This window comes from Molothrus ater, chromosome 4 (genome assembly GCF_012460135.2).
Source record: "Molothrus ater isolate BHLD 08-10-18 breed brown headed cowbird chromosome 4, BPBGC_Mater_1.1, whole genome shotgun sequence".
Lineage (NCBI taxonomy): Eukaryota > Metazoa > Chordata > Aves > Passeriformes > Icteridae > Molothrus > Molothrus ater.
The window spans coordinates 9,731,739-9,752,214 of record NC_050481.2 but is presented as its reverse complement, the minus strand read 5'-3'; the positions used below and the strand labels follow the sequence as shown (position 1 = coordinate 9,752,214).

The following is a 20,476-nucleotide window of genomic DNA, read 5'->3' as shown; positions in this document are numbered from 1 at the left end:
AAAAAAATCATTAATCAAGACAGCTTTTCAGATGTCCTAGTTGCTTAAAGGTGAAGTGGATAATTTGTTTATGGCTAATACCTTGTTTTGGGGGATGAGGTGTCCCCAGCTTTGTGAGGAGACATCTTCCTGAGCCTTCCCAAGGGGAATTCTGCAGGCAGCGTGTTCCGCTGCTTACCCTGACAAGGGGAGTCTGGTTGGAAGGTGTGGGTTTTACACAGGCTCAGAAGCCAGCTGACCTTAGCATTTTCAAAGAAATTGTGGTGACTGATGGCTTTTTTATATAAATATAATAGAAATATATATGGGTATTGTGTACATATATATATGTATGCATATTTATATATATATGCACTTTACATGTATTTATAAAGCTGTTAAAAGAAAGAGAAGGGAGGCAGTAAACCCCAGGAAGAACGAAAACCTGTTTTATCTGAAGAGGAAAATGAGTAAGAAATTGCAGTTGTTAGATTAAAGGATTTATAGCTCCAGTTTAGAGTTCTTATGTCCTACCATCCACAGAGCACAGGTGTCATACTAGAACAATGACAGACAAAATTTCTCAGTTAAATGAGATTATCATGTGGATTTATGGGTGGGGGTGTATGTCAGTAGCTGTAGTCCAGAGGTCTGTATTTATAATTTAGCTTCTTGTCAATTTTCTTTTTAACTGTATTTTCACCAATTTCATTTAACTTTGTTCTGTAGGCAGAATAAGTAAAAAAGTCTCCATACTTGGTACTGTTTTTTTCTTAATGCCTGTAGAGTTTTTTCCTCCGTATGGAGCAGCTCAGAGGGTTGGTAAGACCTTGGTTTGCATTTCCATTTGATAATCAAGTTTTCCATTCCTGCTTAGGAAGGTGGTTTTGGGGGTGTTTTTAACAGAATGCTGCCTGTGGGGTAATGCCAGCAAGGTTTTCAATTGGAACCCTGGGTGTGAGGATCCCTTTGCAGTGATTTTAATAACCTCTCCTGAAGGGCAAGCTCCTTGTTTTCCATTCCTCCCATTCATTTGAAAAGCAAGGTTGCTTTCCCAGGGTGCTTGCCAGAGCTCTGGTGAGTAATGGATTTTTGCACCAGGGAAGTCCTTGCGCGGCACTTCCCTGGTTGACCTCTAGCTTTGGGTAGAGCCTGTTCCCAGAGCTTCACTGGATATGCCTGCAGCTCTGGAGGGGGCTCAGGTGAAGCAGTCAAGGCTTGAGGGACTGCATTTCCTCACTCTGGTTTGGAGTGAGAATTACATTCCTCTTTAAAGTTAAATGGACTTAAACTTGCTGTCCCTCTTGGATGCTAAATGGGAAAAGGCAGTTAAGGTCTGGGATCAAAAAATACAACATTCTAGGCACTGGAAAGCTTTGTAGGATTTTAAAGACTTTTTTTTTAAACTTAATTTTATACCTCATATGTTGTGGAGAAGGCAGATACACAGTGGTGTATATATAAAACCAGCAAATAATTAGTTGAAAAATATGGCAGGAAAATGTCTGTTTTTCAGCAGGGCTCAATCTGTGTCTAATATTGGAAATGCTAACAGCAATGTCAGATTAGTATGTGGTGACTGTACTTAGCAATGTTTGGGTTTCTGTTAGGAAACAGTTCAGATTTTAAGAGTTTGTTTCCCAACAGGTAGCAAAAAACCAGATTAAGTCTTTCTTCTTAGCTGGCAAGAAAGCAGGGATTTAGTCTAATGCCACAGTCTGGGTACGCTTCTTCAATGGGCACAAGGTATTGTTTTTGGAGTTAGCTCACTCTGTGCCAGTATGAATTACAAAATATGGAAAAATGGTGTGAATATTAACTGCATGCACTTGTTGTATAAGGTAGAGTTCATTAATAAAGCCTAGGGGAGAGAAGAATTAACTTGTCATTAATGGAGAGGGACATTGGGGCTCAGGAGGGTCCCATCCTCATTGGGAACTGCGTGTCTGCCCTTAATTGAACTAAGAACTTAATTAAGATGGGTGATATGGAAAGGAGCAAGTCCTGATAAAATGAGAGAATGGCTTTTGCCTAGTGGCCCCTAGTTTTTACAAGGCAGGAGTTCAAGCAGTGGAAAATCACCTTGGGAGTCTGAGCGAGGCGCTGGGCGATGCGGAGCCAGCAGAAGCAGCTGGATGTGCGGAGTCAGGGAGGCTGAGTCCATCCTCTGCCTCGTGCCCTCTGTGTGCACTGGCCTCTTCTGTGTCCTTTGCTGCTCCAAGCAAATAAAAACTCCCATTTTTGGTTCTAGACTGACTTAAAATTCATGGCAAGTAAATACGAACAGCTTACTTTGCCTGGAGTGATAGTTTCTCTGAGTTTCCTGTGGAATTATGGGGTTTTATAACTTTCAGGTTATACGATACTATTTTATTTGTTTTGTGATAGTAAAGGTTGTATAAGTGCACCGGTATGACCTTAGACCACCTGTTCTGATACATTGTGTTAGTAAAATCTGAAATAAAAATGTATTAATACAGGATTGACCTATGTCACATGAGAGAAATACTATTCAGAGGACAGCAGAAAAGTTTAGGCACTCAAAAAAAAAAATCTTTATACCTTTCTGTTAATTTATCAGTGAGTATCTCTTTTCTAAAGATGGCTTAATGTGGCTTCTTAATTTAAAATAGATCTGGTTTTGTCTGCTCTTAGCAGCATTTTGTAGAAGTTGCATAGGATGCCTGTGCTCTGCCTTGGGGAAAGGGTGGTTTGCAACCATATCCGAAGAACAGGCGTTTGTGCTATTGCACATTTGAATGGAGCAGCTGAACAGGGGAAGCTTCGGATATTACGCCGAGTTATGTTTGTATTTGTGCACTTTGTTTATTTGAAACAAAGCTCAGTATTAGGCACCACTGGTTACTGCCAGCTGGGCCCTCGCTCCCTGCTCACAGCTGTGTGTTCAGCACTGGGGCCTGCAGAGAATGGCTAATTAGACCACCAGGCAGAACAAAGCCCACACAGTGGGGCTGGCACAATAGCATTCCTGTCTCACACTGGTCAAAAGATGGATTTTATGTCTTTATTCCTCCCCCCTCGCTCCTATAGTACAGCATGGATCAATAAGTGCTTCTTGTCCCTATTCAAGCACAGAGTCCTGTACTATTTCTCCCAAAGGACATGGATTTGCACAGAACTTGCATGGAAACAAGCAGAGACCTGGCAGGGCTGGGCACAGTGTTTTGAGTAGAGGCCCTTTGAGTTTTTTATGCTTTAGTATGCAGTTTTTATTTCTTTTTAAAATAACTTTGGAGAAAATTTTAATTAATATAGGTATTGGGTGATATTTGCATTATTTATTATTTTTTTAAACTGTTTAAGTGAAAATTTGAATTGGTTATAATATGTGTATTAGGTGGTCCTTTATTATGAGTGTGTATAGAGCTGTAACTGCATGAAAAGCAAAATTGAGCTGGAAAACTTAGTTTACAGTTCAATTCAGAATGTGAATGTGCTGTATTAGGCTTCCCAGGCCTACACTTTGAATGGACATGATGTACACAAGCTCTGGGAGTGTCTGTTCTGATTGTTCATTATACATTTCTATTGGCAGTTTTGTGTCAAGTTCATCCAGGTTTGGGGGTTATAATTCCTTCAGGTTTGATTGCTGGTTTGGAAGGGAAGAGCCTGATCCCTGTTTCTAAGTCGCTGCTGGGTTTGTCAAGTTGGCAGTGTAGCCTCAGCGAGGCAATGTTGTCTCTTGGCTGTGCTAGGACTTAGAAGGAAAAAACCCTTGCCTCAACCCTTGTAATTTTCAGTTTTAAGAAAACCTGAAAATTACTTATATTTCTGTGTGTGGGAGAGGGTTAGGTGTTCTCTTCCAGTCACTGAAAGGAAGAGCCATTTAAAGAAGTGCATGTCCTGATGATTTATATCTTAAGTTTGCATTAACTTCTCACTTCTGTGCTCAGTTGAAGTTTGAATCAGAGTTTGAGGAAGGCTCAAAGCAGCTCATCATGCAACAAACTCCCTCCCCCGACTTTTTTCTCCAAAATGGTCATTTCCTTTCCTTGTGTTAAAAGAAAACCATCCTGAGTTTATTGGAAACCTGGAAATCCTTTAAAGTGGGCAGGAGGCGGGTGTGCTGCAAGGCAGGAGCTGTGAAGTGCTGCCCAACTAGGGAATGCTGATTTTAATGAGGGTGGCTCTAATGACTCATCCTGACTCAGTGCCTTTTCATACAGAGAGTAATTAGATCGCCGGGCAGAATGTGCTGGAGGTCAAAAGTGTAAGTGGATTTAAGACAAAGAAAGGGGTGAATTCATGGGGATGAACTTGGGTGTCTCTGAGGGCTTTTTTTGTGGGTTCATCGAGGCTGCTGTGGGGGATGTTAGGGCTAATATGGCCCTGGAGAGTGGAAAAGGTAGGAAGGTGACTGAGGGCTGCTGAAATTGTAGGCAGAAAAAACTGTTCTGTGGCATCAGTGTGTGCTTTTTCCAGTGCTCAGGTTCTGTGAGCCTTGCTCCCAGCTTCTCTTTGGTGATCATTAGGAGTGTACATGGAAGAATGAAGTGACATTGACAGCCACAGTCACAGTGCTGCTGAAGTATTCAATCCCTTTCAGAGATGTGCCAAGAGCACAGCCTGCTCTTTATCTGCTGTGGGTATCTCAGCTACACCTTGTATGCTGCACAAAGAACAGGCAAAATACAAGAAAATACTGAGGCTTTGTGCCATGGCCTGGCTGATTGTACCAGGACACTCAGATGTGTCTTAAAACCAAAGGCCTGGCAATGCCACTCGCTTGGATTCAGTTTCACTTGCTCCTCTGTGTAGAAATTCCATGCTAAAAAGCTATCACAGAGATAATTACAGTAAGTTTAAGGACCTGGGAATAATGGAATAATAATCATCCAGATCACAGACTTGGGGAGCTCTAAGAGGATGCAGTGTAAGTTCCCTCTTTTCCATAGCCTATTTTTTACCCAGCTCCCTACATTTGTAGTGATCCCCTTGAATCAGGGCTGTGTTATGCTAGGAATGATACAGATGTTTGCAGGAAAAACCTTCATCCCGACAAGTCTGTAGCTGATGTTCTGCAGCAATGATGTCCAGCACCCCTCTGGGGAAGCAGATTGGGAAGGGGCTGCTGGTCAGAGGGCAGGTAAACAATTCCTCTTGGTAACAGCATCATGTAAAACACAGATAAAATCTGGGGTAGGAAAGAACTTTCCAGATGATGTCAAAACACACCAAGCTGAGATCAAACTCTCTGGGTCTTCCTGAGGTGGGCACTGGGCAGTTTTGACCCTGAGGAATAAATTGCGTTCTTTCTAATTTACTATTCTAAAGGATACTCCATTAGGTTCCTCTGCTTCAGCTTTGGCCAGGCATCATCCAGCTCTGGTCTGGATATTAAGGTTCTGTTGATAAAAACTATTTTTTTCCTCAGTATTCCAGCTTTTTTTTTTTTTTAATGTAATCACATTTTATATGACAAACAAATCCCATGCTTTCGGCCTGATGGTAGGATTTTGTCTTGCCAAGACCAATCTTGTCAAGATTTTAAATTCACCTTTGTCCATGTGATGTTCCACTGAAGCAGTGGGATTACCTTCAAAGGGAAGGATTACAGAGGCTTGGCTATGAAACCACCATAACAACACAGGGCAGGTTGCTTTCCTGTTGCACAGCAAAATGCAAAAGTCTGTAGGTGACAAAATTCCTTTTTTAAAAATTATTCTTCTTGTACATAAAATTATAAGTACTTAGCAGCTATTTGTATTGTATACGGGGCTTTTTTGAATGCTATTTTAGAAATTCCATTACAGGGAAATACTTATACTTCCTCTATGCTTCTATAATGAAGTGTAATTGTTACTGTGTGAATACATGGGGTCTTTGAATTCTCCCAGAATTTCTCATAAAGCACAGAGGAGCAGTGGCATTGGGAGCCTGTTCTCAGCTAGAACAGGCTCCTTTCCAGCAGCAGAAATCAAGTGTCTGGCCAAGGAGAGGTAGTCACAGGTAGGACCTTCTGATGCCAGGATGGTCTAGGATTCTTTTCCATCGCTTTCCAGGGATCAAATTGGAACTTAGTAGACTGCTCCATGGGTTTTCCGCTATAAAAGCACAAGTGACACTTGTTATTTTTCCTGTTTCCTCACCCATTCCACACCAGTTTCCAGGCACCTGGCATTTCTGGGTTCATCCTATCAGGCCCTGTGTAAGTAGTCTATGTCCAGTTAATTTAGACTTCCCCTCTGCTCTGAGGGACCTGGCATTGCCAAAGGTCAAACCCATAAAGGCTAAAGTGAAGAAAGCAGGAAGCACTTGGAGATTTTTGACATCAGGTCCTTTGTCCCATTCACCTCTGGCTTTGGCTGGGTGAGTGCCCTGTGAAGACCAGGACCTGTGAATATTGAGCTTTTCAGGATGGTTTGTCCTAGAGCCCACAAAAAGTTATTTTCTCTTTAGCTTTAAACAGCTGATGGAAAAGACTTGAAGATGTAACTAGCTGAAGCACTACAGTGACTAATATAATGACATTTGCAGTGTGCCTTAGGTCCTGAAGTAAGATTCAAGGACGAGCTTTAAATAAATCACAAAACCACTTGGAAACTTTGGTGTCAGAAGTTCAGGCCCTAATAAATGATTCAGCTTTGAGGCAGGTCAGAGCCACTTCCCCTCCTTTGCCTTCTCCCTCTCTCTCCACATGAACAAAAAAAAAGGAAAAGAGTGCATTGGAGAAGGACAAGCAGTGGATTTAAAGAAAATGGAAATTATTTTGCTTTACAGCAGAGAGAGTACACAGCCCCCGGTGCAGCGTGCTGGATTTTGTGCTGGGATACGACAGCTCGGCGTTACTCCATTACTGTCTGCCCTCCTATTTATTACCAGGACAAGAGGCACATTGTGAGCAGGGCTCTTCACTTTCTCTTTGCTCATTTCCTATTGCTGCACTGGTGTTGAGCAGGCTTGTGCTTAAACTTGATGAGACCAGAATTAAACCATATCCTGAGATATTCTTCTTCCGACTGATATGTGTTAGGAAAACCCAGAATTTAAATTCATGCTTTAAAAAGTAAAAGGTATGTTTTCTTTACTCCTTGTGCAGTAGGAACTGACAGTGTTTTTAGAAGCTCTGGCTTCTTTCAAGTTGTATTTATTCTTTTTATATAAATGAAAGCAAAACGAGGCTTTTGAAGCACTCTCCCATTGCTAAAGGCTGGAAATGACACAGCTGAGTCCCGGGCTTCATTCACACTTCTCCTGTGCAGGGCTTCCAAGCTGATACTGAGATGGATTTATTTATGCCTTGCTGAGTTAAAATGCAGCCTGGTAACTTGTGCGTGTGTGTCAACTGCTCATTTAAGGAGGGACAAATTGTCTGAAGCTGCTGGTGGTTAATAGTGCAGCTAAAACAAACACGGAAGGGTTTTGCTTTTTGTCACCTCTGCTCTGGATTCTGAATCTCGAGCCATCGTTCCCAGTGACTTCTGGGATGTTTGGGATTTGTGAACCTTGGCTTCTGAAGCATCAAATGCACCACCAACTGCTCATTCACAGCCACGTTTCCTTACCGTTCATGTGCTTTGCCTGCAGTGCTCAGTGTGAACTTTGTTTCCCACAGGATCTGCAGGCGTGGGTGAGCGGCGCTCACGAGAACGGCTTTGTCCTCGTCTCCTTCGGTGCTGGAGTCAAGTACCTGTCAGAAGACATCGCCAATAAGTTGGCACATGCCCTGGCAAGGCTGCCCCAAAGGGTCATCTGGAGGTAAAGGCACTGTTGGAGCAACTTGGGGTGGTTTGGAGAGTGCTTGTTTGCCACTGGAGTTGAGGCTGCCTGGGTGGCACAGACGATGTGGCACTCCTGAAAAACACTCAACATGAAAATACTGCAATATCCTGGTAACAAGGAGAAGCAGTTACTGTTGTGGCAGAATAAGGCGTGGTTACACTCCTAGGCTGAGTTTATGTCCTTGGAAGGATTAGGGACCGTGAAAACAAGCTAAGGTTATAACGTTTAGGACCTACTGTCCCTATTTTTGATGAAGGAACTACCCCAGGGCTCAAGAATGAATTCTGATGATGAAAAGCCTCCATTTTCTTTCTTCTTTCCCTTTTCTCTCACTCTTTTGGGCCCTTTTCCTCTTTTTATGTGTAAACACAGCCTTTCATTATTGATTTTCCCACTTGCTTGTTCTCTGTGAGAAATTGAAGGAGGAGAAATTTTTAGAAGTCAGAGTCAGTAAGAAGCATTCTTAGTTCTAAAAACATCTTGAGTGGTGCTCACAACTCCCTGTAAAAATCCAAAAACTGTTTAGTCAGCTCTGCTTGGTGTCAAGCATCTCTGATATGATTTGGTGGAGTTCATGTGAACTATTTCTTGTTTTTCAAATATTCAGCGTCTTACACTTCATGTAGGTGTCTCACAACCCTGCCACACTCTTGGAGTTGTATTAATAGTTTTGGTGGCCTGTTCTCCACAATATTTTAAGGAATGTCCTTGCTGCTGTCTGTAGTTCAAGGATCAAATCCCACTAATGAACAGGAAAAATAGAATGCTTTCAGGCTCTGGCACAGAATCTGTGGTAGTGAAGCTAACATCAGTTTTTGTTTGGAGTAGAGCCTTTGTTTTCTTATGAATCCCACAACACTGCTTGGTTTCTAATTAATAATCCAAATTTATCTCGCTGCTTTTCTTCTCTCCTTTTACTATGTTTTCCCTGGAATATGCCTCTTTAGGAAGCATCCATGTTTTGTAGTAAATAAATCTGGAGGATTTTTCATAAGGACAGCTTTTTTTTTAATGTCAACCCAACAATTTCATTTAAAGCCTTCTATTAAAATTTAGGTATTTATAGATCAGTCAGCTGTAAGTTGGAGTTTTTGGGGTTTGGTTTTGCTCCTTAGATCATGGACCTGTGTGTTGGACAGAAAAGTAGTGAGTACTACTTGGTTGTCTTAATGTCATGATATTAAATCAAGGGATTTTTGTAGTTTTTTATGCCCTTCTAGTTAGGGCATAAAGAAACTATTTATCTAGTTAGCATAATTAATTGCTTTTATATAACTTAGCATAAATAATTTAGGCTTTTTTCAACGTACAGAAGTACAGGCCAGTTGCAAAGATGTGTTGTGGATTCTTTGTTCAGTAACCAGAGTTCCAACAATGTATGTTTTGCTTCATTGGGAATGTAGCTGGTTCTTTCTGAAGTTGCAGTTCCAGTCCTCTCTAATACAAAAAACAACCCTATCCTTTAGTAGTTGCTTGGGAGGGTTTGATAACTGTTTCCATTTCATGTTACTGGTTTAGGTTTTCAGGAAACAAACCAAGGAATTTAGGCAACAATACCAAGCTGATCGAATGGTTGCCACAAAATGACCTCCTTGGTGAGTATCTGTTTCCATTATTTATTGCTTATTCTCTCTTGAGTTCAGTTTGTTCTTCCAAAAATACTCTACTGAATTAGCAGCTATTATAAAGCCAGGATAATTTCTGTCATGGCAGTCATGGAGCAAGAATATGAAATTAGGCTCTGAAGAGAGAATTGAACACCACTCTGTTAATTGTCTTTCCCTGGTACAAATTGCATGTTTTCCCTAAGTTCAAGCCCTGTTCAAGGAGGAGTCGTGAAACTGAGCATCAGAGTAAGTTTTAGGAGTCCGTAAATACTGTTTTATAAAGACAAGAAAGCTCTACCAGAACCTGGGTATGTGATGCAAACTGATAACCTTTCTGTTGAACTGAGGTGCTTCAGGTTCTCGGGGGAAATGAAACTTGATATTTTATTTTTCTTTGTCTTCCCTGTCAAAGGGTGCCTGGGCCCCTTGCAGATCTGAGAGGCCACTGAATATTTGACTGCTTCTGGGACACCTGGATGCCTGTGTGTTCCCAAAACAGCTCTGATGGGAGCTGATGAGTGCATTAAGCATCAGTGTGTGTGAGCTGGAGAATGTAGCGAGTAGGCAGATGACTCCTAGAGCAGGTAGATTTGTTTTGGTTACAGGGTTGCTCCGAGGCAGCCAGGCTGCTTTTCCCATCACATGAGGCTGTTGCTGTGATTGTCAGGTCTTGCTAAGCTCAAGTAAGGCTTGTGAAACTTGAGGGAGAGTGTGACTTCAGTTGTCCTGCCGTTAAAAAAAATATTATTTTCCATACAAGTGTGCTCCCCCTTGCTCAGGTGTACTGCTGGACCTGCTGGAGTCACCACCTGCAGCTCCTCAGGAGTGGGCAATGCATATGAATTACTCCATTAATCATTTTACACTACTCATACACATGAGAATTTTCTTTCTTTACTTTGGCTGTTCTCTCTCTCAGTGCGTAAGGAAATGATTTAATGCATGAGGAATTTTAGCAGAGGAGGAATTTCACCAAGGTAGAACTTCAGAACAAGCTGCAGTAACATTAACCTGCCAGAGTTGCAGTTATAGAAACATGGTGATCAATTTGTTGTACCCAGGTGCTTCAACAATAGGAGATAGAAGTGCATTTTGTAACCTTGGTGCCTCTTGTGGTTCCAGGTCACTCTAACATCAAAGCTTTCCTCAGTCACGGAGGCTTGAACAGCATTTTTGAGACCATGTACCACGGGGTGCCGGTGGTGGGCATCCCCCTCTTCGGTGACCATTACGACACCATGACCCGTGTGCAGGCCAAAGGGATGGGAATTCTGCTCAACTGGAAGACCATGACCGAGAGTGAGCTCTATGAAGCCCTAGTAAAAGTTATTAATGACCCCAGGTATGGAATGAGCCATTGTGCTTGTGTGTGAATGGATAGGAAACCGTTGTGCAGTGGAAAAAAACTGCCTTTTATGATTTATGTGTGCAGTTGAGGCAAGTCTGGGTGTTTGTCCCATTTCCCAGGATTACCCAACAGCTGAAGTTTCTGTGTGGGTGCTGGGCTAATTGCTCAGCACCAAAACTCAGTTGTCTTGCTTGCTCTTTGTAGCAGTTGCCATGTGGAGGGCACAGAGGTTATGGAAACAAACCTGTCCCAACTTATTCCGTGTTGCAGACTAAGGTCCCTTTGTGTCTGTTTGGATTACTCCACACGCGCAGTCTGGCTGTGGTGCTGCCTGGAGCAAGATACATGTACATAGTTTGGATTTTAGCTAAAATGGGGAGATATTCAGGACGAGTGCCTCTAAGTTCTGTGATTTTATTATTAAAAAAATTATACTTAGTGTTATTTTCATGTTCTGGCTCATAATACCATTCATATCCAGATAAAAATGAGTGAGGGGTTATCTGGCAGTATATTGTATTGGGCTAACCCTAACTTTGGAGCATGGTGCTATTGATGCTTCTTGCTTTCATGGCAGCTGAGCCTTTCTGGGAAAGGAGATGGCTGTCAGGAACAAGCAGCAGAGAGGGGGAATGTTGATAGCAACCTCGATAACATCAGTTGCATCACCTTCCCCTTGTGCAATTATCCTTGGTGTGAAGGCAAGTCCTGTGTAAATAAGCTGCAGACAGGAAAGGAAGAAATTGGCAGGGTCAGCTGCTGGGGTGAAAAACCAAAAGTTTTGGGCGAAACTCCTGACCTGAGCGGAAATGGTTTATTGCAAAATCAACCCCAGGTTTCTCACTGTTGTCCATTTCTCTGCTGATTCAGTTGCACAATGAGATGACAGCTTTTCCTTTCTTCCTTGTTTGCTTCCCTCCCCCAGCTATCGGCAGCGGGCGCTGCGGCTGTCGGAGATCCACAAGGACCAGCCTGGCCACCCAGTGAACCGGACTGTGTACTGGATCAACTACATCCTGCGCCACAATGGAGCCCAGCACCTGCGTGCTGCTGTTTACAGCATCTCCCTCTTTCAGTATTTCTTACTGGATATTGCCTTGGTCCTACTAGTGGGTGCTGCCTTACTTTACTATGTTTTGGCCAGGATGGCAAAGTTAATCTGCAAGCAGAGCAAACATCTCTGGTCCAATGACAAACATAGCGCTGTTAATGGACACTACCAGAACGGGATCCCCAATGGCAAGTATAGAAGGAACGGCCACATTAAGCATGAAAAAAAGGTGAAATGAGCCAACAGCCCCATGTAAAGTAGTAATGAATCAGATCAGTAATCAAATTTTATCGCTGTAACTTAGTCTCTAACAACTACTTAAAACCTCAATAAGCAGTTCTAACACTCCCCTTCAGTATGTAATATTATGTGACAAAATTCTACGGAACTAAGAGAGGTCTTAAAAAAAAACAACAAAAAAAAAGGCAAGCACAACCTAAAATGGAAAATATTTTATTCTTAATACTGATATGCAGAGAGGTTATTTTGGCACTGAAGTTTTTAGAAGCCTTAATTCTCTGAAGTTCTATACAATGACCATATTTATGAATTTTCAGCTTTTAAAAGCTCAGTGTATGTGTCCTAAATGAGGAGAGGTTTCTTTTTATTTGCAGAGGTGTTCTCCTTTTTTTTATTTTAATATCTCCATCTTTTTAGCTGAGAGAACTCTCTAGTGCTAGTTCTGTGTTTCCTTTGTGGAAGGTTCAACTTGTTGTGTAAGAATGCTGTTTAAAACACAAGTGATTTCCCCCAGTCTTTATGCAAGAAATAGCAAGTTGTGGACTGAGAAAACAAATGTTAAAAAAAATAAGAATAATCTTAAAGAGCACTGAAGAAAAATGGCAAAAATATGTACTCGTTTTACTGATAAAGCTGCATGACTCTTCTGCTCGCTACCAGTACTTTGGAGGAAAGGGTCCTGAGTAAGTCTACAGTGTGTCCTAACTTTAACTGAGACAAAATGTTGTCGCCTTTCTCTGCATACGGAATTTATGCCACAAAAATATTAGGGAGTCTTATTTCAGTTCCAAATATGGCTGTGTGGGAAGTAGATTTGCATAATTAAGAAAAATAAGTGAAACAACAGCAAAAAAAAAAAAAAAAAACTTATAAAAATCTAGCTCTGTGCTTAGTGCAGGAGGTTTTGTGATGGCCCAGAGCTGTGCAAGACTCGAACCACTCCTTGGGGTTTGTTTAAAGGGAACGACCCCCACACAGCGCTCCCCCAGAGTTGAATGTCTTTCCTGTTAATTCTCATTAAGTTCTTTCTGAATCGCAATGTTGTAGATGTTCTCTTTCAACAGTTGTCTCTGGAGAAACAGAAACATTACCTTCTATTAGTCTGGGCCACGCAATCCATGTTCCACCTTGTTGCCAATAGGAATTCTGTGCCGCGGGCTGTGTCCGGCTGTCCTGCCTGGGGCTGGTGGCATGTGTGGGGTGAAGCCTGGTCACCTGGCTGTGGAGGTGGCCCCGTGTCCCCCTGCCCCCAGCAGCCTCCTTCAATCATTGTCGCCGACACGGGACCCCGCGCTCCCGGGGTGGGAATGCTGGGCATGGGATCCTTGCTGCCCTGCTGAACCAAAGTTGGCAACTCTGAGTTTTATTTCTGTGTCATTCTGTTTACTTGGAATTTGCACTACACATGTTGTGAGTGTATGCTTTATTTATTTGTAGTTCGAGGTCCCGTGGCTGAGAGGGAAAAGAGGGAAGTCCTGAGGTTTTGCCTTGTGTCGCTCACTAACATGGGAGGAGTTGGGATGATGACGGGATGCTGAGCTCATATTCATACACAGTGATGCAAAATTTCATCACCATTCCATCAGGAGCCTCGGTCCTACAGCAATAAATAACAGTGCAGATATGTTTCTAATATGCAGGGCAGCTCCTCGTGCTGCTCTCTGAATACTTGAACACAAAAATGGTATTATAAATATAAGCCTCTTAGCTATACCTTTTTACAATCTCGCAGCCCGTGGCAACTACAGGAGCACACAGAGGCGATGAATGGTGGGATGGTGAGAAGACTTCGAGTGTATGAATGACTTGGTTTAAAATGTGGGGGTTTTTTGGCATTAAAGAAGGTACAAAAGCACTGACCGGATGATTAAGCATAATTTAATCTCCACTGTGATAAAACTTAAGCAATAAACATGGATTTAATAGAGAAATTCTGTTGTTGGAAGTATATTTTTGTTCAGCTGGATGCTGGTTGTCTCCAAGTACCCACTGTATGTGTGTACTTAAGTGTGGATGCTTACTGGGGTACACTTAACTTTTCAGTGTTTACTGTGGTGCATGATATATATTTGAAATCAAAAATATATCTGGTTTTTGTGAGTGTAGGTCCATTTCCTGTAGGAGCTTTGAATTGAAAGAGAAAATGGTTCATTACATTTCTTAAAAGCAATTCAAGTTTTTTGAGGTTGGTGGACATAGCTGGCACAGTGGTTTCTGTTTTGTTGTTTTCCTGTACTTGGTAAACTCTTGACTTGAAAAGCAGGGCTGAAAGGTTTTTCACAGTGATGTTAGCTGAGATGATGGATTGGTTTCTTGAGTAGTCTCTGTAGGTACAAACATGCTGCAGTTCTTTTGCAGGAAGAGGCTTTTGCTGTGTTCATTGTGTTGCCAAATTCCTGATGAGGCTGATCCACCTCATGTCTAGAAATACCTGTTGTGTTTCAACTTCCTTCTAAGTTCAGGCAAAAGCTGTTACTGTGGTTATTTCAATCCCCTCTTTGCCACAGCAAGCAAGTTGTTCCTGTGTTTCAGAGACAGAATGGAGCAGTGATTGCTGTTGGTGCCCAGCCAGTGTTGGAATCAGCCAGATGGCTGAAGAAATGTTAAAGGAAGGGTTTAAAAACACATGTGTATCTCCAGAGTGCATCACAGTGTCAGAACTGAGGCTTTAGTCACCCCTCTGATCAATATTAGTTATTAGGCATTGAACAGAGAAACTGAGTTCATCTTCCAAGACAGTGCTCTGCCACCAATTGGAAAATACCACAGTTGGGCCTTACTTATCCAACTATAAAGCTGGTTTATTTATGGGTATGTGTGTGTTTTCTCAAACAGAGGCCAGCAAATGCTGAATCTCATTTCACTGTAAAATGAAGAAGCACACAGTGTTGGGCAGTCCTGGTTACCCTGTAATGAAACAAAAATTGGATAGAAAAAACTGTCTTCCTCATAGATTGAAGGCATGGAAGGCTGAACAGTATTTAGGGAAAGCTTGGAAATTCCTGTTCTGCAATTTACTATTAGAGTAGGGGATAGAATGATGAGCTGCAGTGGGCATAGGGATGTTCAGCATTCTCTGGAGATGTCTCTGGTTATTTGTGCTCTTCAAAGCTCACCTGGTCATTTTCCAAGCTCTCTGCAAAAAGATGCACTGAATGCCTGTGACAGCCTGATGGGAAGGAATTGTTCTCATTCTAAACACAAACAGCTCTTTGCTTCTTGAAATGAAGCAGCAGATATGTGATAATCTCAGAGACCTTGAATAAATTCCTAATTTCTGCTCCTGTGAGATTTATGGCAAGGGTAGGAGTTTTCAGCTCCAGGAGATGACCACTGAGGAAAACTTAGTAGAGACAGTAAATATATATGTAGAGAAAATAGAGTTCTATAAGGAATTAACACATGTGCCTGTTCTTGTAAGAGGTTCTACTGTGTTGTGCCCTGCTTTTTTGTGCATTTATGCATCTTTTTCTGAATGTTTCTGTATTTTCCCTTTTTGGTTCAGCAGCCTTTCTCAGCAGCATTTTTACTGTGTGTTAGTTTCTGAGCTTGCCAGGTTTTGATTTGCCATTTTCCCGAAGCCCCCTTGGTATTTCCCTGCCCTCCTGGTTCTGCCTTCCAGAACTCACCTGGGGACACCTTAACTCTACCAGAAGCTGTTCCAGTAGCTCCATCCCAGCTCTGCTTGTCTGGAAAGCTCCTGTGGATCCTGGATGTCCTCCCTGGCCTCTGTTGGCTCTTGGGTGGAGGTGGCCTCACTCCAGGGAGCGTTTCCAAGCTGAGATTTAAGTTTGGACATTGGATTTCACTGCAGATAAGACCTTTCAACACTTCAGGCCTCACCCATGAGCTTCTTGATGAAAGAAATGTTTATTTAGCTTTTTCTCTTTGTTGTTTTTGGCTCTGCAGCCTCTGGTCTGGGAAAAGGTGCAGTTCTGGGTCTTTTGGTGGCACTGAGAAAAGCGTGACATGGAGGCGCATGATTAAAATCTGCATTGCTTTTACTGGAAGAAAATGCTGGAATTTGCTTTTTTAGATGAAATTATAGGAACTTGGAGTGTGATTGATGGCTGGGCACAGCAAGGGGAATAGTTTATTCCTTGGATCCCATTGCTTGAATTACTCAGGTACAAGAACTTCATCCATTCTTTTTTAAGGACTCATTCGTACTGGCCACCTCTCCTACTGTGGACTGCAAGTGGTTCCTGGTTTTTGCAGACAGATCTCCTTTGTGTGGAGCTGCACCACAAACGAACAGGGTGAGAAGATCCAGGTTAAAAATAACCCTAAGGGAATAAACCCCAGGTCATTCCCTGTTTGTCTCTTTCAGAGCAGCCTCACAACAGCAGATGGAGCAGTGAAGAAACCAGGGGGTGAGGAATGGCATGCAATGAGGGGCAGGACTCTGTGACTCCATGCTTTTCCAAAAAAGGCAAATGAATCCACACCTGTTCATGACACTTGGGATTCCTCAAAGATTCATCAGCTTCTTTAATTTTATTTTTCTTTCTTTTTTGTGTTTTAGTGGATGTAAAGAGAAGAGCATCTCAAGGTAACAATAGGAAGCATTCCAGTCTATCCTTGGGAGCCTGATGGGATTGCTGTATCAAATTAAGGGGGGGTGTATAAAAAAAAAGCTTTTAGTTAAGAGGGTTAAAGTAACATTATAGGTAAAACAACTTTTCAGAAGTAACAAATTGTCACCACTGAACAAATGATGTAAGAGCAACTTTAGGGTAGGTTACTATTCCCAGACCTGTGACCAACTTTCTTGCTACTACTTTCTTAGCCAATTTCTTCATCTTCAGGAAATGTCCCACAGACCCACACCATTTCACCAGATGTATTGTTATGGATGGGTTCTGGGCAGTCCTGCTGTTCCTGGGTGTGGGAGGAAAGGTTGGGAAAGCTGGACACTCTTCCTTGTGTCATAGGAGTCACCACATGTCCACCTGGGTGGCTGTCCTGGTGAGGGCACACCTTTGTGTGTTGGCAGAGAGAAAACACAGAGGCAATCCTTGAGGGGTGGGGGAGGAATGGCAAGAGTGTGACCTTCTCCTTGATTTATCCATCCTATGGCATGAGGAATTTGTTTGTGGAATCTCTCAGGAGCTCATGTCAGGACTGTACCCCCCTGCTGTGTCACTTCTGCCTCATGCTCCTGCTGTGTCCTTGTACCTTTTTCAGGTCATTGCCCTGCCAAAAAGGTGACCCCTGTGGCCTTCTCTGGCCAGGCTATTTAGTGGTTGTCTTTAATGCTCTGAGTTTTCCCATTCTGTTCCAGGACAGGAAGGATTATTCCCAGCACTTGCTGGTTGATCTTGGGTGATCTGTGTAGGGGCTCCTCATCTCCTGCCCTCTGCTCCTGGCTGGGATACAGGAGAAGGCAGCTGCCCTGGGCCATGCAGGAGCCTTCAAGGTGGGGATGCTGGGATGAGAGGTCCCTTTACTCACACCATGACTGGGAACATGGTCTACATCCCAGTTATGGGAGTGGGGAATAAAGGAGCTGTGTGGGTGGCAGCCAGAGGGCAGATGTCCAGGCCAAGTTCAAATATCAGTGTTCAGGCTGGAGGGATTTAAGCCATGTATAATTCTGGTCACTATTTAAAGGCTGATTTCTCAAGTCTTTAGCCTACAAACTCAATTTGAGCTATATTTGAGGCTGAATTACCTGAACCACCACGATCTGTGTAAAATGGAGGCCAGGTTGTTGCTCCCCTTCAGTGTTCAGGGACAGTCTGGGTGCCAAGGGAGAGTTCCTTCAGCCTCTTGAGTGTGCACAGTTCAGGAACTTCCTGGCAGAGAACAATTGCTTCTCAGGGCTGGAGCCATGGAAAGGTATGTCAGGTGTGGTGTGAGAGATCATCCATGGCAAGGGACCAATCATGCAAGCCAGAACAGCTCTTATTGACATTTTTGGGGAAGTTCAGTTGAGCTGAACATTAATATTCCCATAACTGCTGAAGCATTGCTGCCCCTCACTCTCCTCACTGCCTTTATTTGCATTTTTCTCCTAATGCTTTGCCTCACTCTGTGAGAAATATGAAGAGACGACCACTTCCCAGAAAAATCCCTGCTTGACAGGAGTTGCTCTCCCCAGGACATCATGTCCAGGTAGGTCTGAATATTCCCAGGGAAGGAGTCTCCCCAGCCCCTCTCTGGACAGGCTGCTCCAGCACTCAGTTGTTGGAGTGCTGCTCTTTGCTCTCAGCATCCCTGAACCCCTGGGTTTGTTGGCACCAGATTTCAAGGAAGGAAAAGCCAATGCCCAGCTTGTTCTGTCCCACCAAGGACAGACAAAGGCTGGGAGGAGCTGAGGTTACACAGCAAGGAGTGTGGAAAAGGGCCTAGGAAGGGAGTTTAGCCAAATAACTATTCTGTGAGGCTAAGCCAGAAAGGTAAAGGGGAAGTTGGGCAGGAGAATATGGAAGTGTCCAAGGCCAGGTTGGATGGGGCTTGGAGCAACTTGTTGTAGTGGAAGGGGTTGGAGTCAGATGGGCTGTATGGTCTTTTCCCACCCAAACTATTCAGTAGTTCCATGATTCTGTGGTTTAGGCTGGTGGCTTTCTGATTGTACCACAGGAAGAAAATGCAGCTTAGTTTCACTCTGGAGCTTGATGAACTTGGAGCCAGCCCCTTCTGGCGCACATGCAGACTGGAAAACACTTTCTATTCCACTTCTGGGCATTTTTGGGCTGGGAAATATCTCGGTGTTTCCCAGCATCACCTTGACTTCTCACTATCTGATTGAAAGGATGGCTCTCCTCAGGAGGTGTGCTTTTTTGCTTTTAAAAGGGAGTTTAACAGGCCTAAACCAATCCAAAATCTGCTTCTCATCCTGGCTGATGTTTTAACTTGAGATCCAAAATCCCAGTTCATGGCATTATTTGAAATTTACAGTAATGTGTGCTTCTGGTTAAAAATAAGATTTTTTTTGTCTGTTTGTTTGAGGGGTTGAAGAAGAATAACAAATGTGTGCACCCCTGTACACGTGTCAACATCCTACAACTGTGTCCATATATCCCTGTTTTCTGTGACAGCCCTTTAGCACCTTGTGGTGCCTTTTCCCGGGGCTGGAAGCTGGAGCATCCCACTGAAGGTATTCCCACAGTAGAGCGGCTTTCCCTGCAGACACCCTGTTAGACATCCGCCGCTTTTTTCCGTTTTCATCTTTTTTCCCCTCCCGTTTTCCAATGCCCCCGCTGTTCTCCATAGGTGGGGCTGTGCTGCCACCTGGCGTCACGATCCCGCATGCCGGGAAGGAGCCTCCTGCTTTTCGGGAAAAGTGTTTTTCTGCTGCCCCTTGGGGCTGTGCGACCTTCAGAAAACCCTCAAAACAAACAAATATCCCCCCCCCCCCAAAAAAAAAAAAAAAACAACCCAACAAAAACAAAAACAAACAAACAAAACCAAAAACCAAACCAACAACAAAAGAAGGGAAGCACTGAGACATTTTTGCCATGTCCCATAGAGCTGCAGCTTCCTCCCTGGGAAGGGTTTTTTTTGATGTTATGTGCTCTTTATTATAAGTTTTCATTAGATAATGCTGTTGGGATTTGAGCCCTTCTACAGTATCCTTTTTCTTATCCCCATTCCTTGATCTCTATAATAAGTCAAGTAGAATCTTTCACATGTTGCTCTTGTCCCAGAGGATCCCTGTGGTTCAGGAGATGTGTTTTCCCACTAATTTCCCATATTTACATCTCCTGTGTTGTGCAAGGCTCTGAGGGCAGAGCCAGGTGTCAGGAGCAAAAGTCACAGCCATGAATATGCTTGGCTTTGGGATTGAAGGCTGGGGAAACAGAAAGGTAATGTTTATTTTTCCTTAGGACAATGGGAAATTTCTATTTTACAGGGAATCTCCCTGGCAAATACTAATTGCAGGCTTGAAGGGTGCCACCACTGCCCAAGTGGAATTTGGGGGACTCAACTCTGGGTGGATCCTGCTCCAGCCCTGCCCTGGCTGTCCTTCCCAGTGCCTTTGGATTTGTGAGGACCTGGCTAGCACCAAGTGCAGTCTGTGCCTGAACACAAGGGGGTGATTCAGGGATTGGGAGAGGCTCCCATTGGTGCCCCCAGCACAAAGGCAGGATTCAGGTGGAGCAGCCCCATCCCAGGATGAAATTGCAGCCCCTGCACCATGCTGAGAATGGGCCTTGTTTCCCTAATCTGCTGCTGCTCCACAGCTTTAAAGCTGAGGGAAAGAAAATCTGGATGTAAGTGCAGCTGTGAAAGGAGTCAGTGATGGCAGGGAAATGTGAGATAAAATTATAGCCAGAATGGGCAGGTGGGGATTTATTTTCGATGTGGGAATAACGTCCATGCATGCACTCATAACCCCAAGGCAGCAGTTTGTCTCATCTCAGCCTTGCCAAACACGGGTGACCTTAGGCAGGGATAACTTTAAGGTCTACAAGGTCATGTCTTACCCCTTCATTCTGCTGCATCCTTTCTCTCAAAGATGAATTTGAGAACTGGTAATGTTTTTAAACCCCTGGTGGTTAA

General features: G+C 43.3%; 1 protein-coding gene across 6 annotated transcripts in view; it reads left to right on the top strand.

Moving 5' to 3' along the window:
* Window positions 1-13,899, top strand: part of UGT8 (UDP glycosyltransferase 8) — a 34,838-nt gene extending 20,939 nt beyond the window's left edge. For all 6 annotated transcript variants that reach the window (XM_036382286.2, XM_036382292.2, XM_036382289.2 and 3 more), the window contains 4 exons: window positions 7,556-7,698; window positions 9,241-9,317; window positions 10,452-10,671; window positions 11,603-13,899. In XM_036382286.2, the coding sequence (XP_036238179.1) occupies window positions 7,556-7,698; window positions 9,241-9,317; window positions 10,452-10,671; window positions 11,603-11,966 (804 nt within the window). In that variant the 3' untranslated portion in view covers window positions 11,967-13,899. The remainder of the gene's footprint in view (window positions 1-7,555; window positions 7,699-9,240; window positions 9,318-10,451; window positions 10,672-11,602) is intronic.
* The last annotated feature ends 6,577 nt before the right edge of the window (window positions 13,900-20,476 follow it).